This window comes from Gadus chalcogrammus, chromosome 21 (assembly GCF_026213295.1).
Source record: "Gadus chalcogrammus isolate NIFS_2021 chromosome 21, NIFS_Gcha_1.0, whole genome shotgun sequence".
In the NCBI taxonomy this organism is placed as follows: domain Eukaryota; kingdom Metazoa; phylum Chordata; class Actinopteri; order Gadiformes; family Gadidae; genus Gadus; species Gadus chalcogrammus.
In genome coordinates, this window is record NC_079432.1 from 6,187,240 (window position 1) to 6,202,680 (window position 15,441).

The 15,441-nt window shown below is 44.4% G+C and overlaps 1 protein-coding gene and 1 long non-coding RNA gene across 2 annotated transcripts; both read right to left on the reverse strand.

Annotated features, from left to right (window-relative positions):
* Positions 1-1,982: 1,982 nt before the first annotated feature.
* aldh8a1 (aldehyde dehydrogenase 8 family, member A1) lies at positions 1,983-7,440 on the reverse strand. Its single transcript, XM_056582027.1, has 7 exons — positions 7,173-7,440; positions 6,409-6,556; positions 5,716-5,871; positions 5,134-5,283; positions 4,254-4,510; positions 3,724-3,885; positions 1,983-2,676 (listed from the first exon to the last, which is right to left on the reverse strand). The coding sequence occupies exons 1-7, from the start codon at positions 7,317-7,319 to the stop codon at positions 2,224-2,226; spliced, it is 1,473 nt and encodes a 490-aa protein (XP_056438002.1). The 5' UTR covers positions 7,320-7,440; the 3' UTR covers positions 1,983-2,223.
* Positions 7,441-7,694: 254 nt separating this feature from the next.
* LOC130375032 (uncharacterized) lies at positions 7,695-9,174 on the reverse strand. The gene is made up of 3 exons (XR_008893706.1): positions 9,047-9,174; positions 8,730-8,918; positions 7,695-8,048 (listed from the first exon to the last, which is right to left on the reverse strand). It is a non-coding gene; the product is annotated as an uncharacterized LOC130375032 (long non-coding RNA).
* Between the last annotated feature and the right edge of the window lie 6,267 nt (positions 9,175-15,441).

Genomic DNA, 15,441 nt, shown 5'->3' on the forward strand with positions numbered 1-15,441 from the left:
ATTCAGATTCAGTTCAATGAGGAGAGGGTGACAGTTAGGCATCTTTAACACAGGTGGGCTACGGATATGGGGGATCGAACACAGTACGTATTTTTGACAGGGTGTTAAACTCCCCAGTCATCCCGCTCAACTATCGGGCTCAGACTCCTAATCTCTATATACAAACGTCTGCTAACGCCATAGAGTCGAAAATCGTGAGGCAGCCAGAGTTGATCCTCTTGATCTGCAGGCAAACGTTCACTATCCCCCCTGGTGAAGGCCTCCCCTGCAGAGCGAGGAAGTGTATGGAGAACACTAAAATACTAAGAAGAAAGTAGAAAGAAGAATAAAAAGATAGGAATGATTTGAAATGACTCTAGAATGAATGTGTGATGTCGCATGGACATCCTTCTCAGCATCACAGGGCAGCAAACAATCCCCTTGGCCTTTCTCTCTTTTTCCACAACAGTGCAATGAAAAACCCTTTGAAGAGCCAATGAAGGAACACTGGCTCCTGCATCACGGCGACCTGGCTGTGATGGTCTGTGTTCAACGTGGTTCTGCGTTCACTCTTTTCCAGGCACTGCTGGATAAGAACAAGTGGATATGCGATATGCTTCGTTTGGCCCCGCACACCCCTCTGGAAATGTCCTCATCCGCATGTCTCGTAGCAGGGAAGTGCTGGGGAGATCTGGCCTGGATCAGGGCTGAATGGAACCCAACTTAGACACAAAAGTCGAACATTAAGGATAAATAGAGGAAAGGTGGGGGGAAGGGGAAGGGGAAGGAAACGAGGAGAGGGAGCAGGGGGGAAATGAGAGACGTTCATTTGTTTAATGTTGCACTTCACGTCTCTTTTTTTCTAGATTGTGCGACTACGTGCTTCTAGGCTTTGGATCGGGCCGGAACCGTCGGGGCAGTGTCCGTTTCCACGCACGCGATTGATCGAAGATCTCTTCCTGTATGTGCGAAAAGGGGGCAGGTTTTGTCCATAGAGGTGGCATTGCACAATTAGTGGGGCCTAGCCAAAACATAAGAGGGTGGGGCACGCCTTCTGGAGGCCTGACTGGCGGTACGTGACTGAACACACTGACGCACACGCACACGCACTGGATACCCCTCAGCCAACATGTACACGTACGCCTGTACACGAGACGCTGAACAAACAGACACACACACACACACTGGCATTGAAATAATTAACCAAGGTTCTCAATCATTACCATGAAATTAAGTCCTGGACATTTGAGATTCACCTCAAACGACGTTAATTCGTGACTGCATGCTTATAGAGAAGATAGCAGAGATAGTAGAGAGAGAGTGAGAGAGACATAGTTATAACAGGAGAAATACGCCAGAAAAGGGAGTAAGATCCCACCTAAAATAACTGAGGCCTTAATATCCACACCAGACTAAGTATAGCGCCGTAGTAGTTGCATATACAAAACTACTTCTCACGCTGTTGCATGCAAAGCCTTCCTCTGCACCTCACAAGGATTTGTATCACCCAACCCTTTCCGATAGATGTTTCACTTGGCACAATAACCAGTAGGCCTGCATGTCGAGCATTGTCGTAACATAACAAATTAATGCCGTTCATCCAGTACAAACTATGCAATAGAAAGTTGATCAGAATGCCGGAGATTCCTCTTAAAATGATGATATTGTTTATTCGTCTCTGTGATATTGCAAGCATACTTCTACTACTTTATAGGGGAATCTTGTGTTGATCATTAGGACAACATTCACTGTTTGGACTGTTGAAGCATATGTTTTTTTATAAGCTCACATGTTCCACAAACAAGTGGAGCGTTCGAAGAGTGGACATCGACCAAAGCTCAGAATAAGTGTGTGGATCAGTGTGGAGCACAAGAAATTGAAATCCGATGGAACAAGCACACACATGTTTTGACTGCGATAGCTATCTTGTGCTGTTATGCTGTTCTACATTCCTTAGGGTTTAACATTGGTAAACTTTAAAGAATCAAAACACAAGTAAGTACATCTTTGATAATTTGTGGTTTTATTGCATAAGAGTTTAGGATGATAACACAATTAGGTGTCAGCTGATCAGCGTAACACTTCTTTTTGTTGTCGTTGAGTAACAAGTACATTTCACTGGGCAATTACACACACACACACACACACACACACACACACACACACACACACACACACACACACACACACACACACACACACACACACACACACACACACACACACACACACACACGACCCCTCTCAGTGTTTGACGCAGATGGTCTTCACCTCAGTGAAGAAGTGGTACGAGTCTCTCCCACCCTCCCGGCCCGTCCCGGAGCTCTTCATCCCGCCAAAGGGGAGGTTCAGGTCCCGGATCAGCCAGCAGTTGGTCCACACCAGCCCCGCCTGGATCCTCCCCGCCACCCGGTGCACCCTGCCCACGTCCCGGGACCACACCACCGCGCCCAGCCCGAAGCGCACGTTGTTGCCCCTGGCGACCGCCTCCTCCTCCGTGTCGAAGGGGCTGACGCAGACCACGGGTCCGAAGATCTCCTCCTGCATCACCCTGGAGCTGTCGGCCACGCCCGTGAGGACGGTGGCGGGCAGGAAGTAGCCGCCGGCGTGCTGCGCCGGCAGCTCCAGCCGGTCCACGCCCTCGCCGCAGTGCACGGTGGCGCCCTCGGAGCGGGCCAGCGCCACGAAGCTACGCACCTGGGGGGGGGGGGGGGGGAGAGGGACACAGGTCACAACAGGACGTAACCAAACAATGCATAGGCTGGTTTAGAGCAGGGCTGTCCAACCTGTGGTTCGAGAGCCACCATTGGCACGCGACGGTACTGCAGGGGCTACGTAATATAGTATTACGGCTTGATTTTTTTTCCAAAACAGTGTTGCTTTGTTAATTCCATCATGTTTTCCTTTTTAACGCATGCCATTGTGGTGCTTTATGTTTCCTGCTTTCCACTGTTTCCCACTGGCCACGGCCGTCTTGCAGTAATAATTATGTATCAAGGGGTCGTTGACCTTCTCTGCCCAGCCACTGCATGTGTCTTTATCAGTTTTTTACCGGAAAAAGGTCTTGATGAAAATTTAGTGGTACACCTAAAGTCAAAGGCTGGGAACCTCTGTTTTGGAGAGACTGAAGGCCAAAATCGCACAGGTTAAGACCTGAATCCAACCTGCCTCATTCAACACCCCATTTTTACACGGGTCAAATTTACATTGAGTCATTTAGCAGGCGCTTTTGTCCAAAGCGTCTCACAGGCGAGGCTGAGAATAAGTGATGCATATAATCAACCTCGAAATAAACAAAAGAAACAGTGTTAAGAGATGCCCTGATGTTCCTAAAAAGCGGTTGGACAGAGAAGCTCACGTAGGAATCTGAAAGACAAGGTTAGCTTTTCCCCCCAAACTTCTTCTTAAAGTCCTGTTAGTCCTTTTTTAATTAATTCATTCTTGCACATGAGAGGTGTTTTTCTTAATTGCATTGTGAGATCACATCAGAAGACCCCAGTGTAGAGTACATTTGAGGCTAAATGGCAATGTGTTCTTTATAAATTGCTTTTGGTAATGGTTCCGCAAACTGACCCAGAGCTGTGTGATGACGTGAACGGTGTCACTGAAATCCTCCACGGTGTGTGATTCATGACTCTCCTAATACTGATGGATCACACCTGTCAATGTGCGCTCACTGGCTACTGTGAGGGGGGAGGGGGGGAAGGGGGACTCTGATTGGCTGTGATGATATTGTGTCACCACCTTCTCCAGGTGCTCTTTGCTGATGAGGGCGCCGTTGTTGCTGCCGGGATCCGACGGTGCACCCGTCTTCCACTTTCTGGCCGCCGCCACAAATTTCTCCAGGAACTGCGGGTATATACTCCGCTCCACATAGACCCTGCTGGTGCACAGGCAGATCTCCCCCTGGAAGGGAGGAAATACAGGAGATAGAAAGCAAAGAAAGGGGAAAAGAAGGGGGTTTGGGGAATTGGTGGAGGTTACAAGAGGACGAGTTGCAGTCGTCTCGTGACAAAACATGAGCTATGGGCTCTCTCTTGTGGCAGTCATGGTGAACAGCATATCATTTCAGGCAAGATAAACCTGATTAATGGCTAATTTAGGGCAAAATGTATAGTTACAATGCAATTAACGAGTACATCCGATTATTAATTTGTGCTTTATACACACTATACTTTAGGTTTTACTACACACAGTGTAAAAACAACAACAACTAGGCCTATATTTGAATGGAGGGAGTGCACCGATTGGCTGAGCTTGGTCTCGGCCCTCACCTGATTGGAGAAGCTGGAGCGAACCGTGGTGGCAACACACTGCTCCAGGTCTGCGTCGGCGAAGATCAGTGCTGGGTTTTTACCCCCCAATTCCAACGACAGCTTCTTGCAGTACGGGGCGCTCCGCTCCGTGATTCGCTGCGCTGTTGCCGTGGAGCCAGTGAAGGACACCAATGGGACGTCGGGGTGGCCCACTAGGGTGTCACCGGCTTTGGGCCCGCTGCCGAACACAATGTTGATGACTCCGGGGGGAACCCCTGCAGCACACAGCATCAGAGACACATTTATCATACAAACGTACATTCTACAAATGAAGAATATCAACATTGTTCCATATATTTAACACCTACACTATGAGCAAAAGAATATAAACAACGGGGTAGGATGAGAGGAAACAGCTCAGGGTTTGATATTATATTTTAAGTAATAACAGTGGGATGTGGTCCCCTTGCTGACATTTATATTGATTTTTGACGATGGATTAAATGTGCTGTAGGTGAGATTCAACCCCCTTAATTTGGCTGTAATTTGATAGAACTGCCTTGGCCATTCATCAGCTATGAGTGAGTAAAACTCTCTGTGAAAAAATATGTGCTGGCTGACTGCTCCTGCCTCTGGCAATTTAGTTATTAGATCAATCCCAGCTCATTTCTGACTAATCAGGGGATCCTTTCCTTGATTGGTACACAAATCCCTTTTGCCTGAAAATCACAGGTACGTGAAATGGAGCTATTCTAATTGGCAGACAAACGTAGAGTGAAGGGGAATTTATTCAGGTTGTTTATATTTTTCAATCTTTTATTATTATAAATGACTCTGCATTGTTTCCTACAGCCGCTTTACTTGTATAACGGCGTGCATGGCATCAGTGTGACCCTACCTGCTTCCTGCATTAACTTGCACATCATCCAAGCTGTGACGGAGGTCATCTCGCTAGGCTTTGCTACCACAGTGTTGCCCGCGGCAACAGCAGGGGCAATCTTCCAGGTGAGCAGGTAAAGGGGGAGGTTCCATGGGCTGATCAGGCCAGCTATACACACACACACAATATTTACATGTATAAAAAATCATGAGAGAGAGAGAGAGAGAGAGAGAGAGAGAGAGAGAGAGAGAGAGAGAGAGAGAGAGAGAGAGAGAGAGAGAGAGAGAGAGAGAGAGAGAGAGAGAGAGAGAGAGAGAGAGAGAGAGAGAGAGAGAGAGAGAGAGAGAGAAAACATCAATGATGACTTGACAGATATCAATGCAGAGAAGATCGAAGGGCTGGACCAAAGCAAACTAGTCTGTAGGGAACTGCCAATTGCCCACAGGCAAACCTAACATACAAACACACCCACACCCACACACAGGCCTGTCTCACCCACACCCAGGCCTGTCTCACCCACTCCCACTCCCACACCCACACCCACACACAGGCCTGTCTCACCCACTCCCACACCCACACCCACACCCAGGCCTGTCTCACCCACTCCCACAGGGCTCCGGACGGTGTAGTTGAGGCAGCCCATGTGGTCCATCTGGGTGGAGTCGTTGGTGTGGTGGAGCACGGACGACGCGAAGAAGCGGAAGTTGTGGACCGACCGGGGGATGTCCACTGTGCGGGCGAACGCCAGCGTCTTGCCTGGAACCGGAGCGCCACAGAGAGAAGGACGCAGTGAAACACCCGCACGCTTTCTGCACCGGTACACAGGGGATGGGATGTTGTTTCATCCCCCGGAATATGGGGAAAGACTTGGAGAAAGTACAGTAAAACACGCCGATGGTGGCGGGCCTCTATCATTTACCACATGGCTTATCACGTTTACCAATAGCCTAGTGTTGAAATATGCCGTTTTGAATATGTTGCATGATGTATGTTAACTTTCAACAATATCCAGGCTTTGCAGAATGGATGAACTGGCCTTTATCTTCAAAGAAAAGGTGCAATTACAGTGATTGAATGCATAACAATGCCGTCTCGAATCCGACCAGACACCGGTGCTTGTGAAATAGATCGGATTCGACCCTCAAATTACTGATTGCATGCTTACCAAGGGTGTGTACTTTTTAATCACAGCGACTATGCCAGTGATTATAACATCAGTCATTTAAATATTCAAAAGGTGGATTTTTGTAGGACTTTATTTTGTTGACTAACTACACCAAGAAACACACAGACCTTGATCTTTGGACTCAGCCTGAGCAAACTCGTCCAGGTTGGCTTCGATTAGGTCAGCCAGCTTGTTGAGAACCTGAGCCCGTTGCTCGGGGCTACGGCTTGACCAATCAGGGAAGGCCTCTTTGGCCGCTGCCACTGCTGCATTCACCTGTAGTTTTTTTGGAGGGTCCAGATGTATTGTTGTAAAATGTCCAACATAGTGTATGGTTACTTAGAGTACTTTGGAGTTTCTATAAAGGTCCAAGCACACATGAGGTCAGTTCGTAGAAAAAATAATCTCTTGATTGCTGCGACTAGTGTAATGATTTTGATTACTTTGCTGCGGTTTCATTGATTGTAATTACACCTCCATACGTAGGTTTTAGACCTGTTATACAAAACTAAATGAAGGCTTATTGTGAACATTGCAACCATTTCTCTCCACTGGCTTGGATAACCGGCTCTGCACTGACCTATGGTCAGGAGTTTACTGATTAACCTCAAGGCCAAGAGCAAAGGTGCCTTTTGAATAAACTAGGGCATGATTAGGAATAACATAAGATAACCCAAAAGTTGATATCAGTGTTAATAATAATAATAATAATAATTATTATTATTGATAATAATGTGTAAAATATTCTACAGATTTGAAACATGAGTTATGAACAAAGGAAAAAAATCCAGAAGCATTGTTGCCTTCAACATGTAACGATGTCGGCAATGAATGCAATGTTGCACGGGTAAACAACAAGACGTGTGTTGTTTTATTAGAGTGGCAGACTCACCTCATCCTGACCGCTGTCCGGCACGCTGCAGTACACCTGGCCGGTCGACGGGTCGTAGGAGTCAATGGAATCCCCACAAGCGACAAACTTTCCTCCGATGTAATTTTCTAAAACCAAGTGGGTCTGGTGCTCGGATGAAGTCGACATCGTGGTGATCAACTAACAAACCACAAAAGGTCATAAGACAAGAAACAGAACTAAATCTCTTGGCCAAAGAAATGTTCAAGGCTGTGATTGGCTCCCTGGGATCCCAGAACACACAGCCCACAGTGGGGGAAGGTGAAACAACAGAGACCACGTGTTAACCAAGGTCAAGGTCTTATCAAGCAATAATTACCCCCGTAGGCTGCATGTATGCATTTATTGCTGTAGCAATTGAATTCAGAAAGACATATATATATTCTTTAAATAATATATATAGTTAAATTATATGTATATATATGTTTTTATTATTATTTAATTTTTTAACCCTAACCCTTTTTTTTGCAGTATGCAAGGGCCTGCAAACGGTGTGCCCACTCTGCAAATGTCCACCTCGCAAGTGTTGACCCCAGGTTTTATTCTTAACATGAAAGGGGAAGCAGGTGAGGGCAGTGAAGGACTTTGCCACAGCAAACACACCGTTGTTGGTCAAACATTGCGCTCTGGGCTGATGGGCTGCTGTGATGGCCTCCCTTACCGTTTTATGTTTTCTTCGCAGGTGCAACCTCAAGTTGCGCCTTCTCAGGGTTAACCCACAGTGACGACATTTCACTGTGGGTCTCTGGCTCTGAGGTGGTGGCCGCTCGGGGCATTTAGGAGGAAGAGAGAGGAGGGAGGTTGCTGCTGGTGTTGGTGATGATGAAGGAGACCCCGCTTTAATTTGTTGCTGTGTACCTTTGGAAGAAGTGGGACATGTTATCATAGTTGTTGTTCTTCAGGATTGTTTAGTGCCGTCAACATTTATGGAGATCCTATTTCTAAAAAATATCCAAAAAGGGGTGTCAGTAGATACATTTATCCTCGGAAGTTTTGTATAACCTATGGAAGTATGTACACTGTGCTACTGCTAATAATAGTACCACTACTACTACTTGCAATTGCAGAGAGGTCTTGCAAAGCCAGAAGAAAATGTGTCAATCAAAGTCAATTTAGAGTCGAAGTTTCTTTGCCATTTTCACAGTAGCCAAATGAGTTCAGAAATAATAAGCCAAGCACAGGTGCTAAGAATGACATGATATTAGTGTTATAATGGTTAGTGTGAAGTTTATTGGATGGCTAAGAGATTAGATTTTATGAGAGAGAGAGAGAGAGAGAGAGAGAGAGAGAGAGAGAGAGAGAGAGAGAGAGAGAGAGAGAGAGAGAGAGAGAGAGAGAGAGAGAGAGAGAGAGAGAGAGAGAGAGAGAGAGAGAGAGAGAGAGAGAGAGAGAGAGATGGTGACAGAGCCAGCCTGGTCTATGCCCCTTAGGTCTTAGGACGATTGTGTGTAGTCGTTTAACATTTGAACGGCATTCCTATGTCAAGTGGTTCTACTCAAATTAGGGCGTGGAATATTAAGAATATTTATATTATCTTACCAGCATTACTTCCAGAAAGGGGAGGAACGGGAGAAGCAGTAGGTGACGGAAGTGCTCTGCTTGTATGGATGTTGCATTGGGATAGATGTAGTTGACACTGTTCTTTCCGTAAGATTGTGTGACCGCAGTACAGGCAGTGAAAGTGTGCAGCTGTTCTGCACTGGCGATTACACTTGCATATGAAGTAACCTGTGAAGCACAGACATATATTCAAAGTCTTTGAGTCGGAGCACAATTTATGTTCAATTGTTGTTGTAATTGTTACATTTCTGTCATATTGAAACTGAAGAAAATAAGTCAAACAATTATTGTCATACCTTCATGCCGCACTGCCTGTTTGAGGTGGTTGCTCATATGAGTTTTGAAATTAAACTGCAGCTTACTACTGTAGCTGCAGCAGGGACACGTGTAAACACCACCCACACCGAATGGTTCAGGGTCAGGATTGTCCTTAAAGTGTGATGGATGCTGTGAATCCAAACAAATCACATTAACCTAATTTTATTGAGACCAAAATGACAGATACATCAGATAATATGTCACATACACAAGTCTTTTTTTCTAGCTAAACTTATAGATTTGGGGTAGCTACTCAAGGTTCAGAAGGGTGCCTGGTGATATCCCTTGGGCAACTTCATCTATTTGGCTTTATCCACTAATATCCGATACATTATATGGCAAGATACTACAGGAGAAAACGTATCTAGCCTTATATTCACATTAATACGTTTATTTTGTATTGCAATTTTTTTTTTAATTGTATGTCCGTAAAAGTAAATGAGTTATTAAGTTCTTAACTATGCACTCATGAAAGAAATCTGAACACAGGATGCAGGTATACTAATAATGATGAGGGTGGGACATGTCAAAATCCATGTTGGATCTATGCTTTCAGAAAATATATGGTTTGGGTGGTATTTTGTTATTATTATATTCACATCTGATCTAGCCAACTATTTGACATATTACGTTGAGTTATCTTCGATATGAAAACATAAGTTAAATAACCAAAACATTTATTTGACCCGGAAGTAATTGTACGGTGGACCAATAACATTGGTGTCCGCGCATGCGCGACTCATATCTACTGTACTCGAATCGGGGGGCGACATTAAACGATCTCCTGGATATTCTTTAATAGGTACTTGACATCACGTGGCTCAGTATGAGCAGTTAAGTACCCATCAAAAACACATTTCACAAACAAGTCATTTGTGTGACTTGCCTGCGTAATACTTCTTGTCCTTTGGTCCTCTTCTGCGGCTAGCGTACTCATTTAAGCGAAGTAGTCGAGAAGAGATTTAAACTTTCCCACGCCCAGGGATTCAAACCACGCTTCGCAAGTGGACGGGAAAGAGTGTCGTAGCAGTTGGATGTGGATTTGGATGTCCTACACTACAGGCTGCAGGCCGACCAATCATATTTCCAGCGATCTGATTGGCTCATTTATTTTTACTTTTTTATCTCGTGGTCTGATTGGCTAATTTTCTTATACTTTTTTCGAGCGATCTGATATTTGCAGAGAATAATAAAGAACTAATGAAAGCCTAAGAATACCAATAGTGGAGCGCTGCTTGCAGCAGTCAAGTATTAAATTCACTTTTCTGATTCATATATCTATATAATTACTAATTACTTATTTTATGCTAGGTTCTTTTCAGCGTCGCTTTTATAGCTTCTACCTCGCAACTGAATTTGGGCCTACAATAAATGCTTGACGTAGACCTTTATTAATAACATGAAGACGTATGAAGGTGGATTTAGTTTATCTTCATGACGTAGGTCACGCAAGCTGCCACCGGGGGCCAGTGTTGTATAACCAATAAATGTGTGCGTGTGTATGCGTGCGTGAGATGCAGGTCTCGTTGGGCGACATGGCTTGTATCTAAGTGTAGCCAGCCATGAGTCTTTGTAGGCGCATCAACAAAATCAGTGAAGGAAAATGCCGAGCAATTGTATGACGTAGGCCTATGTATAGGCTACTGAATGCCCATACAATTACAATTAGGGCATTTAGCAGACGCTTTTAGCGACTTACATCGGTTAAAACACACATTGACACACCGATGGCTGAGACACATAAACACTCGGATCGAACTATTACAAGACAACTGCTCTACCTCCTGAGCTAAGCCGACCCATACTTCTATGCAGGTGTTCTACATTGATGGGGAGGCTGTGGACACAAAACTCAGGCGATTCTTGGGTGAACGTGTAACACATTAAGCATTCATCTGAAATCCACTGATGCACTCCGAGGTACAAGGCCATTGTGACACCTCATTGTCTATTTCTATACAAGTTAGCTTTAATAATACATTCATATATTAATTGTGATAATCTACAGTGTATGTATGATCTCCCTACTCTCTTTTTCGTTGGGGTCTTAGTATGTGGTTCGTTTATAAAACCTCAGCCTTCGCATTCTCAAAAATAAATTGACGAAGAAACCTTTTCCAATGTGAAGTCTCATGGTGTTCCTGCCTGTACAAATGTCCTGAAGCACATGCTGACATTTGGCGGATTTGAATGTGAAATGTATCAATCCAAAACGGGTACTAGGATGATGATATGCTGCTTTGGAATTTAATAAGTTACAATCTGCATTGGCTGGCTTGTACACAGCATTCAATGTTATGTGGCTCCTGGTTTCTATCGATACGTAACGCAGGCCTATTTAGACACACTGATAGATGTTATTCTCACACGTACACAAACACACACACACTTACACTCAATAATACACACACACACACACACACACACACACACACACACACACACACACACACACACACACACACACACACACACACACACACACACACACACACACACACACAGAAACACAAAACACAATCAAACACACAAACAGACACAAAAAATCAAACAAATTGAAAAACAAGTCTATGCATTTGCCAGTTGGACACAGCCAAAGCCCTGTGTTATTACGTATTCCTAAATCCAAAGGTCGCAACAGGAACAAAAGCGATGGTGAGTCTCATTCACCGGATGCAAATATGACAGGTTTATTAGAAAACGAGATTGCTTTCATTTCTCAGAATTAATGTGACACGTTTTTTGTTAAACGGAATCTGGCACTTTCTCGCAATGCCTGGTGAAAATCTGGGACATCAGAGAAAATTAAAACATGTGACTCAGAATGTAACTCATTCCCGCAGGTAGTCCTATAATGTTATTAAGGTTGCAGTGATTGTAAGTGTAAAAGAAACAGCAGTTCACTCAGCTAACTTCATATGGTGTAGAGTAGAGTATAGTTAAGGATGATGTGATGATTAGTAATTATTTTTCAGTTAGAAAAGCATATAGTTGCATATGTGTATTTTTAGGATATAAGTGATGAGGTAGACAGGTTCACATGCATATGTTTAATTGTATTAGTTTGTTTTATTGAAAGATATAGTTATCTGTATCAGGGTTATATGTATCAGAATAGAGAGTATGGCTACAGGTGGGGTTGGAATAATTAATTGAATAAGGATGAATAGAAATGCCACAACGTTTACCTTCCAATTTGTGATTTCAAGTCAGTACTTGTTCAAACGGCTGTACGGCTTACAAACAACAAAAGAACGAAACAAAAGGAGATGTTAAGCCACAGTCGTTTTTAAGAGCTTTTTCTCTCAAACACAGGATTTATGTGGCCTTTTATCCTCCTTCCTTTTCCAAGGCCCCCCTTCAGCTCCGCAGTGCCAATATCAAACACAAGGAGGACCCTCTGTGAGGCGACGTCCTACATTCATTTTCTCGGTCTCGGAATCGCTTCTTTTTGTTTTGATAATGCATTTACAAAGACAATGTACCAAGTGAGTAATTCACACTCTCGGTTATGCAGTGCACAGCATTTCTCAGCCTGCATCCTCTTCGTGTGAAAAGCCCCCTCCGGGTGCAGCACACGCAGGTATCTGCCCTTTCACGCTTTCATAGCGACCATCATGTGATTGACATAGCGTCTGCTATATTCCCTAAATGTAAATGTCAATGAAAATGTAAACAGAAAGTAACGTTTTTTTTTGTTATCCCGGTGAGATTAGGGATAGACAGGTGGTTTTGCATTTCAGGTGACCTGATTGGTCAGAAATGTGCCGGGAGCAGTCCAAAATCTAAATTGTCTCGCACAAGGGCAGGCCCAGTCGTCTCGAAACATGTATTCTCACAGCGCACTTCATTTACTAATAGCGGTCAAATGGCTATGCCTTTTATTTTTTTATTCTTTACAAATCAGAATAAAATAATAGCTCTTACAAGACCTTTAAACCTTTTTATCATTAAATTAACTATGGGGAGGATAGTTTTGTGGGTTATGTGTTCAAATCCCAGCTAAAAGGTCACGATTCGTTCCCCAAAGTCTTAAATGTAAACATTAATCAGCCATAGTGAGAAAGATTTCTCAACCTGCTCCTTAATCACTGAAGTCACTGTACATTTCCACGGGTAACAAGTAATAATCTCTCTGTTCTTCCACTGACTGAACCTGGCGTCTTCACCACTGGGAAAGTCAATTGATTGTGATGGATGGCAGGGGAGGACTGTAGGTTGTTTCAATAGATGATGAACTCAAAGAGTACCTACTGTCACAAAAACAGTGACAATTCGTCCTTCCATAGGGGGGAGAGAGAGGGAAAGAGAGAGAGAGGGAGAGAGAGGGAGAGAGGGAGAGAGAGGGAGAGAGAGGGAGAGAGAGAGAGAGAGGGAGAGAGAGAGAGAGAGAGAGAGAGAGAGAGAGAGAGAGAGAGAGAGAGAGAGAAAATCAACAACGATGACTTGACAGAGCAAACTAGTCTGTAGGAACTGCCAATTGCCCAAAGGCCCAGTGCTTTGTTTGAAGTCGTGACGGCAAAAGAGGTGTGCTGGCTGGTGTGAGCTCTATTCCCTGAGTTTGTGAGTACATGCTACAAGCAGAACAGGAAGTAGGTGACAGCAGGGGAATGGGAAGCTTCTGCTCTGGCTCCTTCTGTTGACAAAGTGCTTGGGCAGTGAGACAGGGAGGCGTGGCGCCCTGCAGTTGGACCTTAACTAAGGCATGAGGGACGTGAAGGGGCCGAAGACCCCCCCCCCCCTCCGGGTGTGACTAGAGGTCTGAACAAACAGACTGAAAGATTTACACCCGGACCAACGTCCCGACAAGGGACGAGTCGCTCCCTAAACGAGGAAAAGATGAAAATAAATGATGTGATATCTGGGTCAAAATGAACCCATGGAAGCCTTAAAAAGACCCATCTTGTTTTTCTAGTATTTTTCAGCGATATTAGATAAAATGCAATGCCCCTTGCAATGAAGAAGCAATTGTAAATTGTGTAATACCCTTTGGAAAATGTATGAAATTGTACTGGTTGAGTACTTGGCAATCATGCGCCCATAGAATAGCATCTAGAGAGCAACATTTTTTATTGAAACGCAAAAATATCAACATCAGTGGAAGTTTGCTTGGTCTTTCTTTATCAGTTCAAATGCAGCCTACTGAGCTTCAGAAAGGAGAAACTTGTTCTTTAATGCCCCAGAGATTCCTGAAGATCTTTTCTATCGCTCCCATTTCTGCTCTCGCTGACGGCTTCCGCTGTGAAGCTTCTCTGTGCATTGATTTGTGCTTTTTGAGCATGTTTGTGTGTGTAAGAAAAATAACTAGAACTAACTTTCTGTGTGTGTGTGTGTGTGTGTGTGTGTGTGTGTGTGTGTGTGTGTGTGTGTGTGTGTGTGTGTGTGTGCGTGTGTGTGTGTGTGTGTGCGTGCGTGTGCGCGCGCGCGCGCGTGTGTGTGTGTGTGTGTGTGTAAGTGTTTCATGAGACAGCTGCACCAGATGGGTGAAAATGTAGGGTAGGGTTGCAAAGTGTGACAGGGTGTTTAACTCCCAGCCCAAAGTTACTGGGTTTGATTCCCAATGTCCACTGCCTACCAGTCGTCATCCTTGAGTCAGGCACAAGAAAGCACCTGCTTTCTTGTGGGCTGAGGTGGGCTGAGGTGATGCTGAGGTGGGCTGAGGTGATACTCAAATGGCTGTAAGAATGCAGCTAATCCCTGTCAATTAGTTTAGGCCCGTGTTGGTTATCCTCTGAGTATGTAGATTATGTCAGTGTCTTTGTGGAGTGTGCCTGCTCATTTGTGCGTGTCACAAAGTTCTTTGTGTGTGTCTGACACATATGCAAAAAAATGCGAAGCAGTCACACAATCAATGTGCCACACATCAGCATCATTAACTGATATCAATACAGGCACTCATTTGCACCCTTTATCATTATTACCTTTGCATCGGTTGTTGTTGTGTCTGTACTTCTGCGTTTGACAGTCAGGGGGGAAAAGGGATCCCTTTGATCGCACCAGAAGCATGGAGAAACAGATTACGTTTTTCTGTGGGGCTGACAAACCATGGCATCCACAGGTTGGCACGACGCGACAGCATATCTAACATTCACAAATAAAGAGTGGGGGAGGCAATATGCATATTTGTATGAAAAAAAGAGAAAAGGAATTTAATAATACGACCAATTTCATCTCTTTTATTTCTTGAAAATGTATTAACAATGAATGAAAGAATGCAGCCGGGCCGCAGGCACCAGCAGCGTAACTTCAAGTCCTCTGTGTTGGTGAAGGAGCTTAAAGCAGGGCCTCTCTGACACGCACTTCTGGAAAGGCTTATGAGCAGCATGGATTTGGGCTGGAAAAGGCTGATATCGTATTTACACATGGTTTATTT

Excerpts from the sequence above, each read along its gene's own strand:
- aldh8a1 (XM_056582027.1), bottom strand. The coding sequence starts at position 7,319 with ATGTCGACTTCATCCGAGCACCAGACCCACTTGGTTTTAGAAAATTAC. Across the intron at positions 5,872-6,408 it reads GGCTGAGTCCAAAGATCAAG|GCAAGACGCTGGCGTTCGCC; the intron begins GTCTGTGTGTTT and ends CTCCGGTTCCAG. Across the intron at positions 3,886-4,253 it reads GCTCCAGCTTCTCCAATCAG|GGGGAGATCTGCCTGTGCAC; the intron begins GTGAGGGCCGAG and ends CCTCCCTTCCAG.